Genomic DNA, 26,146 nt, shown 5'->3' on the forward strand with positions numbered 1-26,146 from the left:
CAAAACTATACTAATTCTATTCCAATACAAATAAATTTTCCCAAATGCCATTTTATTTTCTTATTCTTGTGATCAGAAGTAGCTGCTTCTTCAAACCTTTCTACTGACCACTGTAAGTTGGTCACCTGGACTCTTTCCTGAGCAGCAGTGCCTGAATATCCAGTCTAGTGCTTTTAAATCTAAACTTGCACGGGTTCAAGGAGATTAGGGGCTTTTTGTTCAGCCGCAGAAAGGGAACCAGGAGACAGTGCCCATCAGAGCTAACTTTAATGCTCAGTCTCCACTTAAATGGAAGAAAGTACTTCATGCATGCCTGTTTAATGCTAACTAGGAATCTGGACTTTATTGGATCCTTTATGCAAGGATCTCTTGTATACGTTTTGAAGAGTGCCAGACCTGAGTGCCATGTATTAGTTAAAAAGAATTAAAGTTAAATTTTCCAGTTTACCCTCAGACAGAGTATTAGCCATCAGTTATGCCACCTTGTATCAGACACCAATGGTGTTACGTACCTCAGAAAATAATGAAAAAACATTCTAGTAGAAAAATCTTCCTGTAGGCATTGTGGTGTGCTGGAAGAACAGATTCCTCCTGCACAGCACATATGCAAAGACTGATTAGAATCTGGTACTGGTAGTAATATTGTTTGAAAGATAACTTTCTTTTCTCTCAGTCTTTCTCTCTGCCAATCATTTATGTGGAAACACCTGACCTCTTGCAGTGCCTTAAAGGGCATTTTTTCCTAAGTGGAGTTCCTGAACAAATCACAACAACAGCTGCCAATTAGGCTGCTCATTTCAAAAGGATGAGAGTTATGTTTTGTGGTGGTTGTTGCTTTGCTAATTATCGAGGACATTTTGCTGTAAGTAAGGTTTTCCTCAGTCTAGAAATACTCTTCAATCTTTTAAAAGTCAAGAGACTGAATTGTAAGAGCCATTATATCCTGACATTTGTGTGGCCTTTTCTTCCTAGAAGTGTAAACTAATTATCTATAAACAATCAATGTCTGATAACAGAAAATAGTAGGCATTAACCAGAGATAATATAGGCTGTGTGCTTTAGAAGTAAGCACAGCTCTGATTGTTTGCTCTCTTAAACACATACAAATAGCAGGACCAAAGCCACAGGGCACACACATGTCCTGTGTGACCGTGGAGGGTTTGAGATCAGGGCACTAAACTAATTTCATTTTGTGCTGTGCTCCTTATGATTTTAGAGGGCTACTTCTCCCAAATACAATATGGGTGCTACGTATCTGGAGTGGGACCCCTTGCAGACAGCAGATTGATGCAGCTTTGGCAGTAGTACTCAGCTGTTCCCCTTCTCTCACAGAAAGATAAAAACAGTGGCCGCAGTTCCTGGCGTGTGCTTTTAACAACAAACTTGGGAGAAAACATTCTGCTACTGGAGCAGAATTTACAGTGCGTTATTTCTTTTCTTATGAAAAGATAGCTGACAGAAGAATGCTATAAGATAGTAATTGTGTCATGTATCTAGAGAAAGGAGAGTTGTTGTTTCAATTCTGAGTGTAGGTCTGCTTGTTTACAAGATATTTAGGCCAGCAAAAAAGCAGTAGAATGAATAGATCACAGTGATGGCGCTTCTTTTGGATATAGTGAGCCAAAACCTGACTGCAGCCATCTCTTTGCCTTTAGTCCTACAATGCTCTCTTTTCTAAACATTGTCTGATACTATTCAGGAACCACTCCTTTGGTTCATTCATTATTTTTTCCCCCCTTTCAGCAGATTTGGACATCTCCATTGCCATACTTGACTGTTTAAATTATATTCTCCTGTTCCAATTTGCTTCAGAAGTGAGTCTATAACTATGGATGGAACAGCATCAAGTCTAAAGTCCATATTGATGCTATTCGGTGACATATCAGGGTCAAGAGACTGTAATGATTTGATTTACAGTTTTTGAGGAATTAAAAAAATATATATTTCATGACTGTTTTGTCAGCCTGTTTCAATTAATATGATTAATTAGCATTAAATTATTATGCTTATAAACACAACCCTTTTACACCAAACTGTCTTTGGAATATAGCTCAATTTATGATCCAGCAATCAGCTGATTGATCCCTAGCCTGTTTCCTTGTTGGAAAATGTATGGCTATATCATAAATGAGCTCAATAAGTCTTGAAAGCTTAATGTATTTTCAAGGGATTTCCAAGAGATATTAGCTGCTGCTCTGCAAAGTGATGACTTTTATTAATCAGAGATAATCACGTCTGCTTTACAGTGTGGAGATTAAAATTTGAAGCAATCAGTACTATGTCCAGCAGTGAGCAAAGCCCAAAGACCAGAATGAACTTTCAGTCCTTCAGTGCAAGTTAATTTGCCTGAGCAGTCCTAGTAAGAGACTACACGCTTTGGAAAAGTTACTCAGAAGTTATGCAGCACTGAGTTCTCTTGTTTTACCTTTGCCCCATTCTCAAACTTGTGTAAAACCTTGGAGGTGAAGGGCTGCTGAAATCTTAATGCGGCATCTTGTACATACTGCACGCCCAGTGCAGCTGAACAATCAGGCCAGAAGCTTTTGTCTATAAGGCAGGTGTTCCCTAATGGGTTTGCTATCAGGATCAGCAAAAAATGTGAGTAACTGTTTAACTTGTAATGTAGTTAGGCTATTACACCTAGTTTGAGAAAGCAACCTTCATGAACTTGTTAGACACAACTATTTCAGAGGTGACTATGCAAACAAGGGTTAGAATGGTGGAATGAAAGGAGACAGACAGGGCAGTGTGTGACATTATCCCCTTGCTGGCTGGACCTGCCTTTCTGTGCCTTCTAGTAATTCCCTGGCTCTACTTCCATAGGAGATGCATTTCAGAATTCCCTTTCCAGAATTTGTAACTTGCTGGCACTGTATTTTGTCTGAAAGCAGAATTCTCCACACCCTTGCAGACTTAACCAAAGAAAGGTATTGCCCTGTTCCCTGGTCTCTTCGTTGTGGCTGTTCCCTGAAGTTAAAGGAACATAACCAGAAAATTACATAGCTCATAAGTATGATGGATAACATTTATAGCCATCAGAGAAAGTGAGAAGCTTCTCTTAATACTCCACCACTAGGAAACTCTGCTGGTCTTAGCTTGGCATTTGAGTGAAACTGATAAGGGGCAGAAGGAAAAAAATAGCGAGGAATGTTGTCTTTTCCTGTGGAAAACACAGTAGTGTCCATGCATCCCTTTCTAGAGCTGACCTGTAGGGATTTACAGTCTGCTCACTTTCAACAAACCAGTAATTTCTATTTATCTAGCAACACCCTGCCCAGCCACTGACTGACTTGTAGTTGAGCAAATCAACCCAGCTGAACTGTACATCGGAAGAACCTAATGTAAAACCTGAACTATAATGTCCCAAGATTTAGAAGCAACTGTTGTTTGCCTGCAGCATGATGTGAGGTTATACTAGCAGCTGTAAATAATTCTAGAGAAAGCAGCACAGAATCAAATAGCTTTCGATCAGGTCCTAGCAGTTTCATCTTCTCCTTCACTAAAGACATATTGGATAAATTAAACTTTAAATGTGTGAAACCCAGGAGTGCTCTGTTTGACCTAACCTTGTTGCCACGGATGGCAGTGTCAATTTTAATGTTAAAATCACTATGACCATAGTCAGGTCGATGATGATGACTTAAAAATACTGCCATAAAACATCATTCATGTTAAAAACAAACAATAAAAATACATAGAGAGAATGCTTATAAATACTTAGTGAGAATTGGGATAATTGGATTGAATGAAAACTCTCTAAAGCCTGCATTTTCACTAAATCTTTATCATCTTACTTTCCTTATGATAGTGTTAAAATAATCCATTGTTTGTGACAAGATTTGTGTTACTTTATACTTTCAGATTCTGTAAGTTTCAGATGCTTGAAATCTAATATTTCTTTTTCATGGAATGTTAAATGGTGATTGACTGGATAATAAAGGATACGTGGGGACTAATAATTACATGGCATCTTTTAACAGGCATTCTTAATAGAGGTTCTTAAATTCTCATTTAAGAACTGTAGATAAGTTTTCATTTTATATCAATACCTGAAGGAAATCATACCACCTTTTTTTTTTCTTATGTATTCTTTTAGAGGAAATGATGAGGTATTATGAGAACTGCAGATCTCAGCATCATGGCCAGAAACACCACCTCTATAATCGTACACTGAATTTTACCATCAAGCTATGAAATCTTAACAGCCAGTAAAAAATGTAAAGAAAATGATGCAAAGCAGTAGAGAAAAAGCATTTGTTTAAAAACAGATAACACAATTTCACAATCTGATTTGCAGTTTTAAATCTAATTTCCATGTTTTCTGTTAGCTTTAGCTTCAGCCTTAACTCACTGTTTTGTCAGTGTGCATTACAGTTCACCAGTCCTTATTGAAAGATCTGTCATTATTGTAACAAAAGAGAGAGACTGCCTTGGAATAATTCCATAAATGAACTAAAAAGCCCTTGATTTTGGCCAGTAATGAGTAATAAAAATAACTTAGATTGGGAGTGAAGCCGGCTGTCTGAGCAACAATATTAATTTAAAATGCACTGAAGTCATATATGATTATGAGAATGCCAAGTGTGTGGCTTAGTAAATTTGCTTGAAGAGAATTCTTGGGGGGGAGAGAAAGAAAGAGGCAGTGCAGATCTCACTGAAACAGCTGCATATGAAAGGGTAATCTTTGGATTAGAAAATAAATTAGAAGAATTCAAAGGAATTTAACAACAATTTTTGAACCATATCGTAAGGGAGTCTGAGGATTAAGAGCTCATGGGGGAAGAGAAAAACAGAATAGAAGGGGTGCATAAAACTCATAGCTCCATAGAGAAACACATAATCCCTTTGCTGTGTGTTCAAGGGTAGATTCGTTTTATTTTCTCTACTTTGTTTTGCACTGATGAATGGGAGGGAATGAAAGAGTAAACATGAACAAAATCGGTATGTATTGAAACTAAATGTTAGTTAATTCTGTAGTTGAAAAGGTTCATATGTAATTAAAAATACCATGGCCTTTCTTTTTCTCTCTGAGGCTATGCATCACTAAATCATGCAGACGAATCCCTGAAAAAGCCTTGTATTCAAATTGTAACAGTTATATGCAAGGGTAGTAATGGCATATGCACTTCAGTATTTCTGCAAAATAGAAACAATTCTATAGTAGATATAAACATTATTCCCTTATGATACAGTTATCGGAGAAAGGTTCTCTTCTCTGCTGGAATACTTTTTGAAAGCATCAGCCTCTGCTGGTATGAAGAAAAGCAATTGAGAAGACTTACCTTGTTCAATAGCTAACACTTTATTCTGGAAGTACTGACCAGAAACTTTTTTGTGATTAAAAATCTGGGAGAGTCTAACAGTTGAACTGATTCTGTGGCTGGTGTTTTTTCTATCAAACTGTTTTTGATGGAAAATTGGATTTTTGATTAAATTGAGATGTGCAAGAAGCGATGAAATTTTCTACGTAAAATTTCCAATGCTTAAAACAGAAGAATTGCTGAAAAAGGTACCAGCTTGCATCATGAAAATTATAGTCTTGGACCATATATTTCCATTTTGTTCTAGGAGATAGATTTTCTACAACCTGGGGTTCTTGGGACATACAAGTCAACGTTAAAAGGGAAAAAAACTGCATTTAAATGACTTCTCACAGTATCTAGGTAGTGGTGAGGTAGTCTAAAATTACTCCTTGTGCTGAAAAGTATTTTGAACATTGCAGTGCCATGTATCTAGTACTGAGAACAACCCCAAGTTTTAAAAATAATTGCAGTTGCACAGTCCCTTTGCAAAAATCCACATGCATCCAATCTCTCAGAGCACTTCTCTCTTACTTACCAGAGCTCTTTGATTTCCTTAACTTCGTAGCATTCCTGTATGGAAGCTAGTGTAAACTGTTACCTCCTTACCCCTCATCTCCTTGACTCACTTTTCAGATCTCTTGGGAAGAACAGATTCTTACATTTTTTGCTTATCCAGACAATTGTTACTGTTTTCCTGGCAAATTCTCATCTTTCCCCTAATGAAGACATAAGCCTCTTCCTTTGCATTAATGAAATCCCGTCCAGCTATATTCCAGTACCTCTGTCTATTCCTTACACCAGTTGAAGACACACAGTCAGTTATTTCCATGCCCTACCTGCTTAGTTCGCATTTTGGAATCTGGTGACAGATTGTTGTAGGTATAATGGGCCTGTGTGACTCCACAGAAGAGGACTGCAACAATACCTGAAATTCAAAGAAAAAGTTAGCTGCTTCTATTTTCTTAGGTTGGTCGAAGGGCTGCCTAAAAAAAGCTAATTAGACTGTTAACAGCATTTTATAACCAAAGAGCTTTAAGATATGTTTTGTAAGAGCATCTTTCAAACAAACTAGAATTTTTTTCTTTGCTGAAAGTCATGAAGGTCTTGAATCTTCTACTTGGTCCATCACCTATTCATAGCACTTCCACTGTTGTGTATTTGGCCCAAAACTGTACAAAATTTGTTTGAATTAATACATGGTAACATCTCACCATAGTCTGACTGACAGTTAGGCAAGACTAACATAATTGTAATATGAAGGACTTCAGACTATTTGAAAATTTTGGCAGACTGAATAGGAAAGGAAAAACCCCAATTTTATTACATTTAAATGGTTTGAGAGTGCTTGGTACTGGATGACTGCAACAGAGGAAAGTAATTTCAGTCTGTGCTTGATTGTTAGCCTTATTGTAAGCTGTGTGTAACAATGTGCAAGGTGGACAACACTGTATTGCTTAAAAATGATGCCTTGGCAGATGCAAGGTGCATTGCCCAGGATGACTAGGTCAATGACTGTAGCCATGTGGCAGTAATTACACTTGCCAGCTTGTGGAAAGTCTTGAGGAGCAGGGCAGCAGGTTTGTCAGGGATAATAATAATCATTAAAAAAATTTATTATAGTGATATTTCTTATTTTTTAATACTTCCTCCCTAGCCCTGGTCTTAACTCACTAGCATCATTGAGTAATGTCATTGTAATGCAGTATTGTAATTAAAGTGGCTGGTAAGATTGTAACTGTGATTTCCTGTCAGCTCTGGACACAGATAAGGCAGGAAGAACCCACACAGGGAGAAAATAGAAAACCAAAAATAAGTGTCCACCAGTAGCCATATGTAAATGCCCGCTGTGCGTTTCTTAAAGTTGGGACATGTCTGCATAGATAATTATTTACGCAACAGCTCAGGGCTTGTTCACGTCCATTCCAATCATCATTCCCCTGAAAACCTCCACACACATTTCCTGAAGCATGTGGAGCATGTAAGTTCTGCTCAGTTTCTAGATGCACACCACATGAGCAACAACTGGTTTTGCACAAAGCCAGCCCGCAGTGTGAGCACTGCATGCCTGTGATCTCCGGGGCTCACACGCAGGCAGCTTTCTACCGTCCACCCCACAGTGCTTTACTTCTTGTGCCTTTCAGCCCTTCTACCCACTGCCTCCTGCCTAAGACCTACAACATACCCTAATTAGCATTTTAGTTCTGCTTCCTCATGGGCCGCTCTGCAAATTGTTAGGTAATTTTTAGCTCATGGGCTGCTGACGTACTGAAATAACATGGATGAATCCAAGGAAACACACTGAGGCGAAAAAGCAAGCAAAAAGATACCCGTCCAGGTTCAGGCAATATCCATCCTTGCAATGTAACTCTGCAGCAGCTTTCTAGGCATTTATTGCGTTAAACTAGCATGAACTGAAACATATAAACCAGTTCTACTGGAAGCAGATGGCAAGAGGTAGAAATGTGAAAATAATGTCAGTCTGTGCCTTCAGTCCTGGACTCAAAACTGGGTAAGGCTTCCTTCAGCTTCTACCAGGATGGTGACTCTCCTGAATTTACAAAGGCCAGCAGGAAGAGGCTCAGTAAAGGGGCAGAATCTACAGTGCCACAGGCTTTAGCACTGCAAACCCAATATAAAACAATCTGCTACTTCAAAGGATTAATAGAATTAGGCCAGGCTTCACACAGTCACAGGGAAAAAAGGATGGTAATGTACTGAACAAGTGTCAGGTGAAAGTGCTGGTGCCTTGACAGGTTCTTTAACAGGCTTATCCAAACCTCTAAATGTTTGAAATTTAGCAGCAAGAGGGCCCTGGAGGTAGGTGAACTACCCTCCTCCCCTAAAACAAGGTACAGATAAGGAAACATGGAAAACGTTATAACAGTTTAGACAATGCTGAAACTATTTCATTTGGGGGAGTGTGTGTGTGTGAACAGCACACTGCCACATACCAGTTAAAGTAATTATTACCTTACCACATCTTTCTCAAGTTTCTAACTCTCTTTGGATTGCTAACCATGAAACTATTGTTCAAGAAAATTCAACTTACTTTACTTGCAAGCCTCTCTTGTTTCTGGGGAGAACTGAGGCCTGGCATTAATATGCCTTTGATGGTAGAAAAAAGTATGGAGTAAAAAATTCTGAGATGAATTTGGCACAAGGGATAACTGCCATCAGAAAGAAAATGAGAAAGCAAATCTTTTTTTCCCACATGCCACTGTGGACATTGTCTTTGCTTCTGGGTTCTCTTTGTATTGTAAATTTACCTGTAATACTACAGAACACAGTCTCTGCAGCCAAGAGAAATTCCACTGAGCTTTAACTGCTGTGTCATTGGGATTTTTAAATTTTTTTTAATGCCTGTTTTGATATTTATTTTTTTCCTAACTACGTTAAGACTTTTTTTTGCAGTAAATAATGTGGGTAGTAGCGCCTAAATACCTTCCAGGAAGTTCATGGTTTTGTGAGGTCTGATCGTTCTTTTAAATGAATCTTTTTTCTCAGTAACTGTATTTGTGCAGAACTGATCTGGGGAGTTTAAAAATTCTCAAGGCATTAATAATATGCAATGGGATGCTCAAACAATGACATTTCAGTTAAAAAATACAGCCAACCAGTATTGTAGCAAAGTATCACTAGCTCCAGGCTCAGTAACAGAAATGGAGATAAGAGTTTCTGATTCACTTTCCTCCACGTGTATCATCATCATCATCATGCCAAGTCTTGCATTTTTAACATTGACAATTAAATTCAACTATGACTATAAAATGTTTTTTGACTGCTAAGAAACTGTTAATTATGGGTACTGAGAGAGTGACATGAGGAGGAAAATGGCCTAAATTTGATTTTACAATACGAATAAATGATCTGAACCATGCAATTATGCAAGTGTAAAAACCAGATGCCCTGTTTCCAGGGAAGACCGGCAGAATGCAGTGGAATATTTCAATTGCTACAATTGAAGGCCTAATATGTACCAGGCATGCCTCTCGCAATGAACGCTTCATTAAAAAGCTTGGAGAAAATTGTTTGTAATGCATTCCCATAAAAATGATTACTTAAGAGTAACGACCAATTACACGTTAATGCAACTACAAAGGAAAGAGAAGTACCTAAAGAGGCAAATACAGAAGTTTTTAGTTAGAAGGAGAAAGCAATCTGGATTTCTTTGTAAGACTATTAAAGCTGGATTTTGAAGCTAGCCAGGTAGCAAAATACTGTACGAACTGTGTATGGCACATAAATTAGGTTGTTAAAATTTTGCGAGCATTCTTTCACAGAGAAACAAATAAGATCAAATATGATAATACTGGAATTGTAAACAGAAAGTATTTATTAGATGCAGGGAGGCAGATAAAGTGAGATGGTCCTTCTACCAGTCCTCAGTGCTTTCATTTCAGGGTGTTGGAAACTCAGCACTTTTTTTCAGTGCTGTTACATTGCTTCATTTTTAAGTTGAAAATCTATCAATTGCTGAGATACTTAGTACTGTAATTGCTGACCAAAATGCTAACCCTAAAGTAAACAGGGAATGTTTTGAGTTGAAATGGAGGATCAGTTGTTAAGTGCAATACAGCCACTTGTGTCTATAAACAGTTACTGAAATTTTTCACTTAATGTAAACAATGAGAAACCTCACAGTAAAATGTTGATAGTCACTAATAAAGTTTCAGCTGCAGCTCAACCTCTTTGAAGAGGTTTTATTAGAAATAGAAGCCTACCATTTTATTTGGGTTTTTTGCTCCTGATATAACAGAGAAATAGCGATAGCTTGTTAGCTTCCTATACAATTAGAGAACTTAGTCTTACAGTAGTTTTGCCAAATAATTGTGGTTGAAATCATTGCTAGGACAAAAGCTAGTAATATCAAAAAATAATACAGGATAAAGGAGTAACGTATAGCTTTTAAAAGTATTTTGCTGACAGTGTGAGCATTAATTTATAAGTGTTAATCTAAAAATAATTCCTATATTGTCACTGAAAGATAAAATCTTTTTTTTTTTTTTTGGATCATTTCACAAATAGGCAGAAGGAAGTGTACCCTTGTTTTTCAGTATCTGGTGCTAAGAGAAAAATTGGAAAGAAGTCTGTCTTTTGTCAGAGAAGGGCAGCTTTTAATGCAGACCTGGACGTGACTAGCCACAATTTAAACTTCAGAATTTGCTAATCTGAGACAATAAAACTGGCTTATGTCTCCAGCTGTCAGGTCTTTTAGTGGTAAAGAAAGGAATTTAGAAAAAAGTCCCCAAACCCCTACCTTCTGGGGAAACAAGGGAGTGGACAAAATGTATAGCTTCATTTGGAAAGATCTATAGGTAAACTGACCAGTTTTCATCCCAATTTCAAAAAAATCCAGGGATCCCTCTCTAATGATGCACAATGTACTGCAAATCCCACAGTACAACAAGCAACAGGAACTGATCTGTCATCAAAGGTGGTGAAATGCGGGGAAAAGAGAACAGTGAGGACTGGGTACTAGAGAAATTATTTAAATCAGATAGCATTTACTTTGGAGTCATATTTATGTCTGAATATCTCTACAGCACCTACTGGGCACGTCCCAGTGCAGACTGTGTGAGTGGCAGGAAATGAGGCACTGTCTCCTGCATCACATTGTTGCACTACTAAGGCTATAAACCCAGTAGCAACAATATCCCTATTCAGTCTGTTTTCTCTGAGGGTATGAAGTGTGACTAATCATTTTCTTGATACTGAAGCAAAGACTTAAGGCTTCTTTCACCAGACCTGCACCAATGCAGAACCAAAGCTGGTGCTTTGTTCATGAAGCTTTCATCTCTGGAGTTGTCTAAGGTTGATTTTACGTTGAAGTGACAGAAAGCAACAAAAGACAGAGCTGAGTGAATTTTTTAGGCCCTCATCTGAGGACTGATCATTGGTATCGCACCTGGCTGCTTCAAGTGAGACCTGAGCTTCAGCGTTGGACTTTTGTAACCCCAAATGAATTGCTGAATTCAATTTAGATTGAATAGAACTCCTATGGTGAGGCATACCAGGTTTTATTCCAGATATGCTGAGAGTGCTTACCCTATTTATCCTGAAACTATTCATTGGCAATAAGACTCCACTATACTCATTTTATGCAACTGATCATCCATCTCAGCCTAATGCCATCTTAGAATATGTACTTTTTTCTAAAACCAAAGACTTTTCTCTTCTCTTAGTGTACCTACAACAGGACCTGTTAGCCAGACCCAAGCACTGACTCAAGTGTGTGCATAGCCTGGTCAAGTGATGCTATGGAAATGGCAAATGGGGTAACTGAAACTGCACAGAGTATTCGATCTAACTTATATATTAGCAAAGTATATCTAGAGCATCCTCTAAAGTTCAGGGTTCACCTGACATTCTCCATCTTAGAAAACCACATAGATCATCCAGAGCCATGTCTGAAGTCCTACAGGCAAGTAATGGATTAGTAATTTGTGGCAAACTTGACCAGTTGTCATCTGTCTCTGCACAGCAGTGCAAATGTCATCTTCTTACCTTTGAAGAGCTTGCTTTTCTAATTAGACCCAAATTTCATCCTTTCCTCCTAGGAGTAGCTGTACAGCTTAAGAAAGTTGAGGTCTCTTTCCTTTTGACCTAGAAGCCAAGCTATCTCCTCTCTGTCATTACTGGGAGAAGTCTACCTACTTCTCTGTATGACACAACATGGCACATTATTTATTAATAAGGGAAAGAAAACCACCTTTTGAGAATTCAAAGCCCAAGTTAACTTCCTTTTATGGGATAATGTCAGCCCAGTGAGCTAAAGTCAATCAGGTACCAACCTGCGTTGTGCTCACAATGCCCAGAACTGCAGACAGAAATGTTTTGATAGATCCCTTCTGAGAGTGACACAGGAAGAAAAGCTGGTCACAACATTTAAAAAAGCAATGAGATAGATGATGGATCCAAGACAAATTATAGCAAACAGATAGGAACAGTGAACAGCCACTAGAATTAATGCCCTTTGTCAGCAGTACTAAAGGAAATGGAAGCTGGTGACATTTGTTCTTGTGGTGTCCTAAATGCAAAGGTAGCACAAAACTGCCCCAGTGAGAGACCAGATCTTTGGACTTGTGGGTACATCAGCCATAATAATCTGCTTATTTATTTCTGGAGGAAAAGCTTTCTCACTAGGTAGACTCTGCTCTCCTGTGAGCCCCTGAATAAGGCGGCAGGTGTCAGATGTATCACAGAATGTTCAGATAAGAATTGCTAAGGGTGAGGAAGCAGCAGTAATTTATTATTACAAGCTATTTCCTTTATAATGACCAGAAAACAATAATTTGGGGCTGGGCTTTGAAAAACAGTAAAGTAATAAAGGTGATCCCCTCCAATATTTTCTCCTTCAAGATCTATTGTCTGTCTTAGCTTCATAGCAGAGGTCTTTGGCATGTAAAATCAGAGGTGGTTGGCCGTAATTTTTATGCTTTTACACTGATAAATTCTCTGAGTTTGAAGTATGCATTAATTGAATACATAAACACAAATAAATTCACATATGTATATTTAAGTGCATTTTTGCAGGTATATTAATCTCTTTTTATTTGAATATCTAAGTTCAAAAAGCTGTAGATAGAGGGGATCTGAGGTGAACATTAAATGGCCACGTACATCATGGAATCTTTCACAGACTGACTGAGTGATCCGTTAAAAATTAGCAATTTTTGTTAATAATAAAGCAAGAGATCAAGCAATTAATAAATGCAAGATGTACTTTCCTCATTTATTTTGACAAGTGTTTAAATTATTTATTTTTTCATAGCCTACTAGTAAATATTCTGAAATGAAGTTTGAAAATTAAAGCAACAATATTAATACTGTCCTTACTAAAGTACTCTGTTAATATAACTTTGCTCAGCAGTCAGGAATGATATACTTCAGGGCAAATCAGAAAGTGCACAAATTAGATTCTACTGTATAAGAATCAATTTATCATGCATATGTCACAGCTTGATGATATAGCTATAAGATTAATAACCATAACATTAATTTATAATTTACAGTTATCAGTATAACAATAATTGTGTAGTCATCCCAGATTTTTACTTTGATTTGGTGGTTTGATCACATCCATTTTTCAACCATGGTCAGGCCCATATATTGTATGTTATATATCATGGGATATCTTGAGGTAGAGGAATAAAATATTTTATAAAATGTCAACCTGTACTACTCTCCATTCACATTTTACTTAAAAAATCTGCAAGTAAAACCAGTGAGCTCTACCACCTACTATACCTACACAAAAACCAGAATAGCCTGTTATTTATAAATTATGACATACTTCAATATTAGACTTCAAAAGGCTCTTAGTGATTGAAGAACTAGTGTGGAAAGCATTATAAGAATAAAATTATTTTGCAATTATATTACTTAATAGCTACAGGGAAATACTGATGTCTAGCGTTAATCCTTTGAAGTTCATTTAGAAGGAATGAACAGAGGAAACACAATATCCAAGGAAAATGAAGATGAACATAGGCATAAATGTATAATGGATCAAGTTAATTTTTGAAGCAAGTCTACTGAAGTCAAAGACTTCAAACTAGGAATTTAGTTCACTGAATGGAGTGGTCCAAAAGCCTCATTGCATGGCTGTGATGCTCTCCATTCTAATGATTGCTTTTGAGGATAGACATGCTTGACTGTAAAACTGGATGATGTATGCATTAAGTAAGACAAAGGGCAAAGCAAGGAAGCTGGAAAAGACTGGAAATGATAGAGTACAGACTAAGAGCAGAGCGTGTTCTGAAGTATGACTGGCTTTTCCCTGGGCTCCCTGCACCTTCTGCAAACAGGTTCTTCGTGCACCACATACTTGTGTGGGAGACTGCATGCAGTAACTGCATTTTACACAGATTTCCTTAGCCATAGGTATGAGAAGAGAAATCAGAGCCACCTCTGAAATCCACACTTCCAACAGAACCTAAGTCAGCTGAAAATTTCTTAACCAATACACTCATACTCCTGCTGAGCTGGAGACTTTAAGTCATATTAGGAAAGGAGGGGAGTTGGAGCTATTTCAGATGAGACAGAAAAGATGAAAGAAACGTAGAAACTGGTTTTACCATGCAACTAAAAATATCCACTCTAAAGTGTAATGTTAGCACAGTACTAATAAAGTCAATGCATTTACAAAACACAGCTTTGAACTTCTGAAGCTACAAGGCTCCATGAATTTTTTCCACCTTAACAGCTTCTGACAAAAGCCTTTCACAGAAACTAAATGACAAAGACTCAACTGATAAAATTTTCAAGATAAAACTTTGCCTCCTCACAACAGTGTAATAAAAAATTTCCACCTCAACCTCAGAACACACCCACAAAAAAAAAGGCTAGTGACAGACCTAAAAGGGTTTGGTAAGTTTTCCTTGGAATTTGTGCATTGGCAGAGCAATTCTCTTTTACATAGTCTATATTAATTCCTTTCATTATAAGAAATAGCTAAATTTCCCAGTAATTTTCTATTTTTTCCCTTAAATTGGAACTTTACTTTGGTTCAACTCTCTTTGCCTGGCTCTCCCTCTGTCATTTAAAATTCCTTACCAAGGCTACCATAAAACCCATTTCTGGTGTTCAATAATTAAGTCTCTTATTTCAGATATTTTATATATTGCAAAATAAAAGAGAAATGAAACACTGTTCAGAGTGACTACTAAGAGAGACTATACTGTCTGTCATCACATTTGCATTGTGGCAATATAACGTATAACCTATCAATTGTGTATTTGCTGAAACATAGCATCCTTGTTCTCAGCTGGGAGTGGATTTTAAAACAGTCTTTCCTTGGAAGTCATTGGATTAGGAAATCATTACCTCCAGTAGAAGGCAAGTAATTAACAATCATCCTTCTTTGTTTCCATTTTTATGTAGCAATCACATCACATTTTTAAAAGTCCTTAAGCATAAAGACACGGAATGGACTTTTATTCCAGCTGGTATCCAATTTTTTCCATGTGATGGAATACTACCCTTTTTTTTCAGTTCATGTGCCCCTCTTTTTATTCTTTAGTCTGAAGATTTTGGCAGTAAGCAAGACACAAAACTGTATATTTAATAAGGCAAAGATGTGAGAAGACGTAGATGTTAAACCCCATTCTGAAATAGTTTGATTGCATGGCTAATGTTAAAAAAGTAACATGCTGGGTACATAGAAGTCAGTAGAAATATAACTGTTGACTTCAAAAGGCTTTGAACAATTTTGCAAACAAACCAGCATGGGCTGCATTAAGGCTCCATTCAGCAGTTTTCTTTCCCGACTTTCCCTGACATTAATTAGAGCACTAGATTGCAGAGGTGACAGCATCAAGAACATTGAAACGATCAGGCCCTTACTTAACTTTGTTCTTTAAAATTGCACTATACAATAGGTTGCTGTCTAGGTAAACTATATCCATTTACAATTTTTGCCTAATCTTCTGTGGACTCTATGTTGTAAAAAGCAGTCCCTGAGTATGTACTTGACTGTGATTGCACAATTTCTTTCTCAGTGTTAACGAAAAAACAATCAGATCACACATCTTTCTACCTGTCACTGGGATGTGACTGTACCTGTCCTGTAGCAAAAGGTGTTTACGGAGGCACACTGAACAAGATTATTTTTATTTTTTTTAAAATCCAGAGGTGGCTGCAACCCTCTGGCAAAGTTGCGGATGTCCCTGTCCTCTGTTTCGTTGTTGATGGTTGGGAAAAAGGAAGAGGGCCCAGGACATGCAGTGCATGCAAAGCACAGTCTCTGACAGTCACATGGCACTGTATATTTGCTTCCTTGTACTTACTATCATCTTTGGTCCTATAGCTGGGCAGAAAATAGTGGGATTAATAGTGGCACTAATAGAGATGGGACAATGCAGGGAGCTAGAAGCTTTATATATGAAGTCGTGCTCAAAATAAACATGCCATTTTCCCACACTAGAGGCATATTATAAAAATGCTTTTATTCAATAAAATGCAACACTTACCTGTAAGACCAGCGGCTTCTGCTGATAAGAATGCACTCCAGGACAGGAGGAAAAACAGACCTGTCTCCAACATAGGGAACTCACACAGCTTTGTAAATTTTGTCAAGTGCTAAAAAATTACTAAGGAAAAATACCCAACTGTTTTGTAAGTTAAAATTGCCCACAACCCCATAAAGGATGAAAGAAAGCAAGCTCTCCCAGCATACTCATCTATACAAGCTGAATTCAGGAAAAACTGTGCAGCTTCTAAATTATCTCAAACAAAGAGGAAAATCCAGCACAGGTTTTAAACAGGTGAATTCTGTAAGTCAGCCATTTCAAGTACTTTTGTGGTTTTTGAACTAAGGCTTAATTGGTTGCATTTTATATTGTTTTCCCAGAAAAAGGGAATGTAATTTTGTCCAGTTTTGTAAACAAACTGGCATTCATTTACATTTGCATCAATGCAAGAAAGATGAAAATCACTGCTGTTTCTACAATAGTATTTTACATGAAGAACTGTAGAACACAAGAAAAAATGCAGGGCAACAGATATGCCTTTTATTTCTAATGTAGGTAAACTGACTGACTTGATTTGTAGTCTAGTGCTTGCCTTGTATTTTTGTATAATTGCTGCTAGTCTGTAGTTCATAAATAAGTTGCTGTAGTTCATAAATTCATGTTTTAACCTCAAAATACATCAAAACACATTCCTAAAAAAGTAATTATTTACAAATAGTGAAATAAAGACCAGTGTCTTGCCAATGTGACGTGGTTAAAAAGAAATTTGCATATTAAGTTCTTTGTGGATTCTGACAAGTGAAATTTCCTGTCAATTTATGATTTGACTGTTTGCAAAGTCTTGAATCAACAGTGGAAAGGTTTGGGTTCAAACTAAGATGATCAGTCTCAGATATCACACATTTTTTTTCCAACATATATAGATTTTTTCTCTGAAAACAAACCATAAAGGATATCAAAGCTGTGACAACAGCATAAGAGGATCCCATGGCAAATGATCCAGCAAAGATCCCCAGGAAATTTCCCACTGACTGGAAGAAAGCAGCAGCATCAAACGCATTAGGGTTCTCCTTAGGACTGTAAATGGATATAGAGCTGGACGGAAAACAAGGGGATGGGGGAAAGGGAGAGAAAAAGGAATAATGAATTCAATCACACTGTTATGATATTGGAATCAGTAATTGAAAATAGACGTATTTAGGGACTCAAAATGCAAAATGAGGCTTCTCTGGGCTGATAGCAGATGGGAGAGCAAAGCAGATGTAGACAGGGGGAAACATTTTATTTTCAAGGTATCACACTGGAAATCAATAGTCTGCTGCCAGTCAGTAAACATTTTTATACTAGAAGTGCCATAAAAAATATTGTTTCCAGGCCAACTAAACACTAAAAGGTGGTAGGTGTATAAGAAAACTGCAGGGAAGATAGATAACTTTGAATTATTTATTGGCCGTATGTCTTCAGAGCAGTTATATATTCACAAATATTCTTGATAAAAAGTGCAGCTTTATGGCTGAGGCTCAAATGGGTGACACAAATCACAGTAGGTACCAAATCTGCAGCAGCAATCTTGTCATAAACCACCTAGTAGCTCCCTTCTTGGTGTAACCCTTCATAAATAGAGCTGAAAGCATACTAAGAGCTCAACAGTAGGAAACCTTATGGACAGAATGAATGTCATCCCACAGAAAGAAACTGCTGCAGTTGCCAAAGGTCATCTCCTCTATCCCAGCCCTGAGCACGGCCATCAAGAGCATTTTTGAATGGGAAATGATGACACCAAAGGCCGTGTGCTAAAGCATGTTTGAGTTTCAGGGTTGTTATTTGCCACTAGTCAGTTACTGCCCAGAACGCTAGTAACACCAAGCATTTATGCCTTTTTTTCTTGTTGAAACATTAAATTTAACAGCTACAAAATAGCCCTAATCGTCCCAAACTAATTAAGCAACATTTTAGATCTTTGTGGTTCTGTTGCTTTCAGTACTGGAGAACTTTTATGTTCATTGTCGAAGAAAATGTACTGAGCTTGGCATTGGATTCCAGAAAGCAGCTTGCATTGCTGGAAAATGATTGGTATTTTAAGCATTAAAAATTTAGAATTTTTAAAATGTTTTAAATATTTTAAACTCTTGCATATTAAGAACATGAACCCTGCAGTCTGATGTCTTCCATCTGGAGATGAGGCTTAGAGATGAAGCTCTGTATGGAGGATTTTCTAAACAGTTGCATTCATTTGGGAATCTCCAATAACATGAAGACACGTAAAAACGGATCTCATGCTTTCAGTCTGTAAAAAAGGCACAAGGATTCTAAAGGCACATGGTGGAGCAGCACTAAATATGAGTGTTGAATACTTCTCCAATACAACAGAAATTACTAAGCACCAAAATCTCATATCTCCAGTTACGCTGATTAGCACCACCACAAAACTAGTGAGATGATTTGTAGTAGAAAGTGCTCTTAATATAAGTACACAAAATGTTGTTCCCAGAGGAAATGCTAATCGACATGTTGCTATCTAAATTTTCAGTCCTCTTTCAACTGTGACTCTCTTAGACCAGGGGTCAGTTTTAATCCTTTGCTTCTCTTGCCTTCAGATGATTCTTAAAATGTTTGTCATCTCTGCCCTACTCAAAATTTATTGGTTTAGACCCCATATGGAATAGAGAGAACTATATTAAGCCACAGGTACAGCGTCTGACAGAATAGCTCTATCAAAGGAAATCCTATCAGCTGATACTGTATGTTTATAGTCTAATTTGCTAAGTGTATTTTGCATACTTAGGATGGGCTTCAGTTAGTTATTTAAAGGTGAAACTATTGTAACCAGAACTGTCAGATCTCGAACTTTTAGGCACGTCTTGACAGCAAAGCAGCCACTTGGTTCTCTGATATTTGCCCCAAATAAGTATACAGAGACTGCAGCTACTGTTCTGTATTGCTTAGTGAATTATAAATCAGGAATTGATCTTTTGTGCCACTGGTGCTGCTGCAAGCATTGAGTGGTGAATTCAGAGAAATCAACCTGACTACACCCTAAAATCAAGGAAAATTGTTCTATTATATTCATGACCTCTGCCCACAGAAGGGATGCTCAGTAATAAAAAATAAAACAAAAAAATCTTGACATGGAGTGAAAGCGTAGTAGTCAAATGTAAGCTACGGCCATTAACTGACATTTTATTAAGTGTGTTAACCTTGGGACAAGAAAAGTTGGCTTTGTTAATACCAGTGAGGGTTCCAGTTTGCCCTCCAATTTACCAACACCTTTCAGGTATGCAGAAAACTAGAACAAAGCATCGTATTCTTAATGCAGTTATTTGAGGAATAAATGTGGAATGTCTCATTCTCACTGGGAAATTTTTCTACTCAATATGCCCCGCAAATCTCATGACTTTTTAAAAGCACCATAACGCAACATATGCTCATTATCCTAACTGTGTTTTCTGGTCTAATTCTTTCCAGAACTCAGGTTTCCCTACAGCTCAAAGAGAATTTAATTCTATTTTTAATTTTGCATTATTCTGTAGCAGATCTATTATTTCTTTTTCTGAGTATGTTTCTTCTTTAACACTAACTTTTAACCCTTTCAAGCATCTAAAATATATACTGATTTACCTGATAATTTTTCTAGATAAGCTGTATTTCAACAGAACAGGATTTTATCCTGTTTATTCCAGTACCTCCTGCCAAGCCAATTATTTGACCTAAAAACAAAATTGCAAACTTGAACACTGGAGAGAACCATAACTAAACTTACAGCGCCTCTACTCTTCTTCCTTTTCTACAGAGAGCAATTCAAGAAACACGCTGGCATTTCTGCTAGACTGCTCTCTGTGCCTGATACAAAAGGGGTTGATCACAGTTCATTAACAAGCAGTGTATGAGTTTGATACTAAATTTGAAACTGTGTTTTGTTTTTAAATATTAGAGGCTTTCTAATTGTTGAACTAGTATAAGAAAAAGATGGGTTTATTTCTGTAAATTTGTATCAGAGGTAGATTAAGCAAATCCTAAAAATAAATGCAGTAGAAAACTGTTTTCAAAGATTGATAAATGAACAGAACTAATGACAAAGATATGCTTTTATCTACCACCCATAATGAGATGGAGTGGAGGGACAGGAATAAAAGATTTTTGTTGGGTCGTCACTGAATGCTTGATAGACATACCTTGCAAAAACCTGTCCCAATCCCTACTGCTTATCTATATGTAAGTTTGGTAACCTCTGTCTCTCCTTCAGGTTGGAGTAAAGAATAATTAGCTTCCTTACTGGTTCTTATAAGGATTAGCTGGCACTTTCTATATTAGAAAACTATTTAACAGGTCCCTTTTTCTTTCCAGTTCTTCCTTGACCAAATAACAATGGACAAGGTCAAGTGCTTTCAGATTTCAAAAAGAAATACAGGCAATATTTATTTATACAATACATTGCAAGTTAGGATGGTAGCTTTTGCTTGAAACAGAAAGAAGGATAAACAGTTAGTGTCAGTTGTACCACACTGATCATTCTGCTTCTTCCCTCCCCTTAGGGGAGGGGCTCATGGTCAGCATGACGAAGAATGTTTCTTTCTATGGACTTACACGGGGATATAATACGACAAGCAGAAGTGCTATTGCAATAGGAAGAGTACAGTCACATTTCTAGTTACATCTTAATTGATTACTTTTTGCATCTTCATTTATTCTCAAAGAAAATTTCATGTATTCATAAGGCTCTTTTCCTCCTGTAAGTTTTCCCGGCCTGTGAATGTAGCACAATGTATTTACCTTTTAAAAAAAAAAATTGAAAGCATTTAGGATTAGAACAAAGATATTTCCGTAAGTCATGGAAGTTTTTTGAGGAAAAATCTGTAGGTGAGGTTAAATCTTGTATCCTACCTTTTGTTTCTGTCAAGGCGCGATGTGCCTAGGGCTAGTGTGGCAGCATCAAATAGAGAGTTGTTAATCAGTTGTAACTAGCAGAACAGCACAAAGATCCTTGGTTTTGATCTAAGTGATGCAACACGTGTATCCGATGAATTTTAGAAGGCGGCAGTATGCTGAAGAAAATACACTCAAGCATCAGAAAGAAAATGCATGTAAACAGCAGAAAATTTCTAATAGAATGATGTAGAATCAAGGATTAGAAATAAGCAGTAAACAAACTGTTTTATTCTTTTCTTCCTCCTCCTGTCTATTTAACCAACATGAAAACAAACAGCTTATTATCTTTGGAGAGGAAGATTTCTTTCCACTTGCTAAGTCAAAGGGCTTCATCTTGCCCAGTGGCCTCCTTCCTATTTGCTGCACTATCATGTGGCACATAATACTGCACAGAAGAGAGTTGGGAACACCCTTTTAAAAAAAAAAAAAAATCATACCTGAAAATACAGGAAGGTCAGATGTTCCTTAAAATGCCTTCAATGAATGAAGTGGGATCTCCCTCAGGTGATAAATAATTATAGAACTACATGGTGATTTTATTAGCTGCTAATTGAGAAAAATAAAACGGGCCAGGAAAAAAAAAAGTCTAGGGTTCAAGGTTGTTTCTAACAGGGAAAGAAGGTTATTTTTTCCTGACATTATACAGAAAAAGGTAGGTCGCTATACTGTGTTAGAAAACTTGCAGCTTTCAGAGAAGTGGATTGAACTGAACAATTTCTGTTCCCACACATCTTTTTAACTATATAGTTTTCCTAAAAGTGTTGAAAGCAAGCCAAAAAGACAGAACTGTAATTTTCCCCCAATGTGTTTGAACTAAAGCTAGATATGAAAGCGCATGCATAGCACCAGACACCTACACCTTCTCTTGACAAGTTTTAGGTTGGTAAAGCCTTCCAGGCTTCCTCATAAACCAGCTCCTCACACAGTAAGTTGATGAACTATAAAAATGAAAACAAATAAGATAAGATTGAGATGTGAGTGTGCTCAGCCAACAAAAGCACATATGAAGTAGAGAAGGTTTGCAGATTATTAAGGGAGAGCAAAGAAGAGACACATCGGTGCAGGAAGGCTTTAGGACTAGCAAAAGCAGCCAATTGTAACAGTAGTTTGAAGCAAATATATAGAGAACCTCTAGATGAAAACTTCAAACAACAAACAAACTTATTGTACTTTTCAGGCATGTTTAAAACAGTGATCAGTAAGCAACACAAATGCACAGAAGGTGCATTAAAAGAACATAGATGAGTCTTCTGTACATCTTTCTGTATAAAGAAATCTGTCTCCCTGGAATTTATTCCAAACAATATACGGCATATTTGCTTCCTCTCTTTTCTGTTCCTTTCTAGGGTTTTCCAGGCTTTATGAACTGTTATAGGACATTTGATTTTACAGATTCACAGATTTTGATTACTTTAAACCAAACTAACACTGTTGTCATATATAAGGCTTTTACTGTTTATGGAAACTTTCCTCAAAATGGATTTGTTACCAGTTCCAAAGTGGCTAGCTGATGGTAGGTGCCAAAGCACCAGCTGTGCTGGAAAGGGAAAGCTGTCACAGACTTTATGGAAAATGTAAGTTTTCCGATATATGAGGAAAAGCAACATCTACATGAAAATAAAAAAGGAATTCAGGCTCTCTGCTAGATTTTCACTTAACATAAAATATCTTAGGTTAGTTCTACTGATAGACTCAGGCTCCTTTTTAGGTGACACAAAGCATTCTCAGACATGATGTAACTGGATAGTTTGCTAAGTTTGTTAGTGCTATTACAAAGCAGCTGCAGAATTTGAGTGACTCTGTCCCTTAACTTGGGCAGGCAGAAATCAGCTTAGTTCATCAGGAGTCATTTTTGGCAGCTAATGATAAATATTTTCTATACTGCTAACTATTTCAGTTTTCTTCTGTGTTCAAGCCTGAGCTGACACACAGCAGCAGCTTGCAGTACAGCTAGAGAAAATAATGAGTAGTTTGTATTGTTCCAGGCAGGCTTTCCTTGAAGTCTTAGTTCTCATCTACCCTCAATCATCAGAGACTGGAGAAAAATCTGTCATTCTCCTTCCTTCTCCTCTGCCTCCCTAGCCATTACCCTTAAGAAGCCTGCTCTCCCTCCTTAGGGAGCCTTGGAAACCATCCCTTGATCATGGTGATCCCATTTTTGCCCTCAAAATTCCTTCACCTTAAAAGGACCTGGTAGCTCACCCACCTCGATTGGGTTGAACCCAATATCCTGGTGCCCAGGAAAAGCCTCTGCAAGCCCCTCCTGACAGAGATGCTAGGAACACCCCCTCCCTCTGATCCTGATCCGAACTCAGTCACTACAGACCTGCAGTCACTGCAGACACATAGAGAGGAGATGTGAGATGACAGTTTTGACAATGAGTAATGACCTAATGGGCCTGCAGGCTGAACAATTCCAAGTCTAAAGTCATATCTGATCTGGTGCGGAGCTTCTCTACCCTTGTACATCTGAGAAATGGTATGTGCTGTCCTAATGTATCTGTACAAGCATCTTAACTTTTCATATCCTTGTTCTAGGCAAATACTACCCTATTTTTATCTTTAACAGAAGGAAATCCTGATGAACAGCAACCTGGACTTAAAATTCTTTGTAAAAGAAAATGAAGGCTTTAATAGTAAAATATGTTAGCATTTATCTGAGACTTGGTATAGGAATGTTTCATTCTTAAATGACTGCTATTGCTTCTAAATGTCTAATTTTCATAAATCTTTTTGAAAATATCACAGTCATTTTCTGGTGACAACTCTTTTCCAAAAAGCCTGTCCCATATCTTTGAGAGGAATGAAGCACATCAGCAGAAAACAGATGGCTGATAGTGGGTCGTCTGTGACAGCATGTGCTGCATTCTGTGTTAAGCTATTACCAGTGTCTGACTGTCCTTACTGATGAGCTGATCATATCAAAAGGCACATAATTTACAGATTTCTGTGTCTGCAACTATGATCCTTTCTCATTTGGATATCAGAACTGTAATCTAACTCAGCGTTTAATTTCCATTCTTTTCAAACATAAAGAGAAATGGCCTGTGTATTGAGAGCAGCTTGCAGTCTGTCCTCCCAGTTAGGGAGCTCTTAGTGGCTTCATCAACTGTGAAGATGAATATAGTGCAAAGACAGTGAAAACAAAGAATCAACCACCAAGTAACGGACATATAAAAGTAAATTATGATTGTATTAATATGAAAAGCTGGATTTCTCCTCTACCTTGCATTTCTGTAATCACTTATGCCTAGGCAAAATACAACTTATAAATTAGAACAGTACTGTAAAAAATATGCAGTTTTTCTGCATAGAAAACATGACTGTAAAAGTTACAAACCAGTGATGTATCAAACCACCAACCCTCTGAATTAACAAGAAACAATGAATGAGGGAAAAATTTATCCAATCAGTATCTGGAGGAAAAAAGAAATAAATTCCTCTATGTTACTTTAACCAAATCTGCTGCATCGTTCTAATTAACCTAGGCAGAGCATATCCAGTGAATAATAGTACCTCATACTTTGTGAAGGCATCTTCAGGCACCCAAGAAGTGCAATAATCCCCAAGATACATGTCAGCTAAAAACTGTTTCCTGAACTAAAACAAAATGGTAAAAAACAAGAAAAGAACTGTGTTGGTTTTGCGTGGGAAAATTTAAACCTAAAATTTTAATTTATATGTTGTGCCATTAAGGGAATTAGATGTGCTGTACGCGTTAATGCTATTAGTAGCATTTTTCTATGAGCCTAAACTATTTTTTTGTCTCCCTGCCCCTGATAGCTGAGTTGAGAACTATCATCCACTGCCAGCTCTCTCACTTGAAGATCCAACTATCCAAGTGTGTAAAACGATCTAATGATTTGTATTTCTCTAATAATAGTGTGCAGCACTTTCTTCATATATGGCTAGCTCTTTACCTCCTATCACCTTTTCATTATTCTTTTTTGTTATAGCATTCTTCACTTTTGTATTATCCTTCAATTTCTTGTCTGTGAGTCACTAGCCTGCAAAGTTACTCAGAGTTGATAAATATTTATCAGAAACATTTACACAACCTTCTATTTATGTAACAGTTCTTACCATTAGTCCAGGGTGATGACACCCTGAAATAAGGATTTTCAGTGAAAATGATATCTCTCTCTTGAAAGACAAAAATTGAATTTGTATGTAATTGCAAGCGTTCTGTGAGTGTAGGGAAATGAGTTTAATGTGCTCTTGAAGGCCTGATTCTACCCACAGGTCAGGTTTATTTGTACAAAAGTGGAAAAACATGATACTATGAGACTTAATTTACTCTACGCATACAGAGAGCCAAAGAATAAAACATCAGAGCACACTAACAAGATGCTGGCTGATATGTCTATAAGAGGTAGGTAAGGTGATTCCTGGAAGGATGGGTGGTCTTGGTTAAACCCCTCTTTCATACCAAAGTTGTTGTGATAACTCCAGGATGAGACAATGAAGCCTTTCAACTGCCCTTGTCTTTTACAGTGACTGCAGTCTTGCAAATAAATGTGACATTTATCTATGTCAATTGAATTTTACCTCCCTGTTGATAAAACGATGTAGCCTGATGGTTGCCTGCACTGAGCGATACACGTTAGAACGCTGCGGCAGATTACCACTAAATGACTATGATTTACTGTCATTCTGCTTGAACACTCTGGATGAGAAACTGCTTCAAACTACCGGTACAATGAGGAGTATCTGAAATAACTCCACCGATTCAACACAGTTGTTCCAGATTTACACTGGTGTGACAAAAAAAGTAGAATATCACCCAAACACTTTAAGGAACATTTCAAGGAGCTTGGTTAGCCATGAAAAATCCTTTGCCCTTATGGGCAACTAGTAGAGATTAAGTGGAAACAACTGGCACTAAACCTTTACTGAATCGTAATTTTCTTAGAATCCCATGATTTTGCTCAGGAGAAGCTTGACTGA

The 26,146-nt window shown here is 37.4% G+C and overlaps 1 protein-coding gene across 1 annotated transcript in view; it reads right to left on the minus strand.

Moving 5' to 3' along the window:
* The window catches only part of SLC9A9 (solute carrier family 9 member A9), a 216,123-nt gene that overhangs the window by 117,716 nt on the left and 72,261 nt on the right, over positions 1-26,146 (minus strand). Inside the window, exons 7-9 of the mRNA XM_075761149.1 lie at positions 17,230-17,368; positions 16,274-16,379; positions 6,140-6,228 (exon numbers count right to left, since the gene is read on the minus strand). Coding sequence (XP_075617264.1) covers positions 6,140-6,228; positions 16,274-16,379; positions 17,230-17,368 — 334 coding nt within the window. The remainder of the gene's footprint in view (positions 1-6,139; positions 6,229-16,273; positions 16,380-17,229; positions 17,369-26,146) is intronic.

Source organism: Balearica regulorum, chromosome 9 (genome assembly GCF_011004875.1).
Source record: "Balearica regulorum gibbericeps isolate bBalReg1 chromosome 9, bBalReg1.pri, whole genome shotgun sequence".
NCBI lineage: Eukaryota > Metazoa > Chordata > Aves > Gruiformes > Gruidae > Balearica > Balearica regulorum.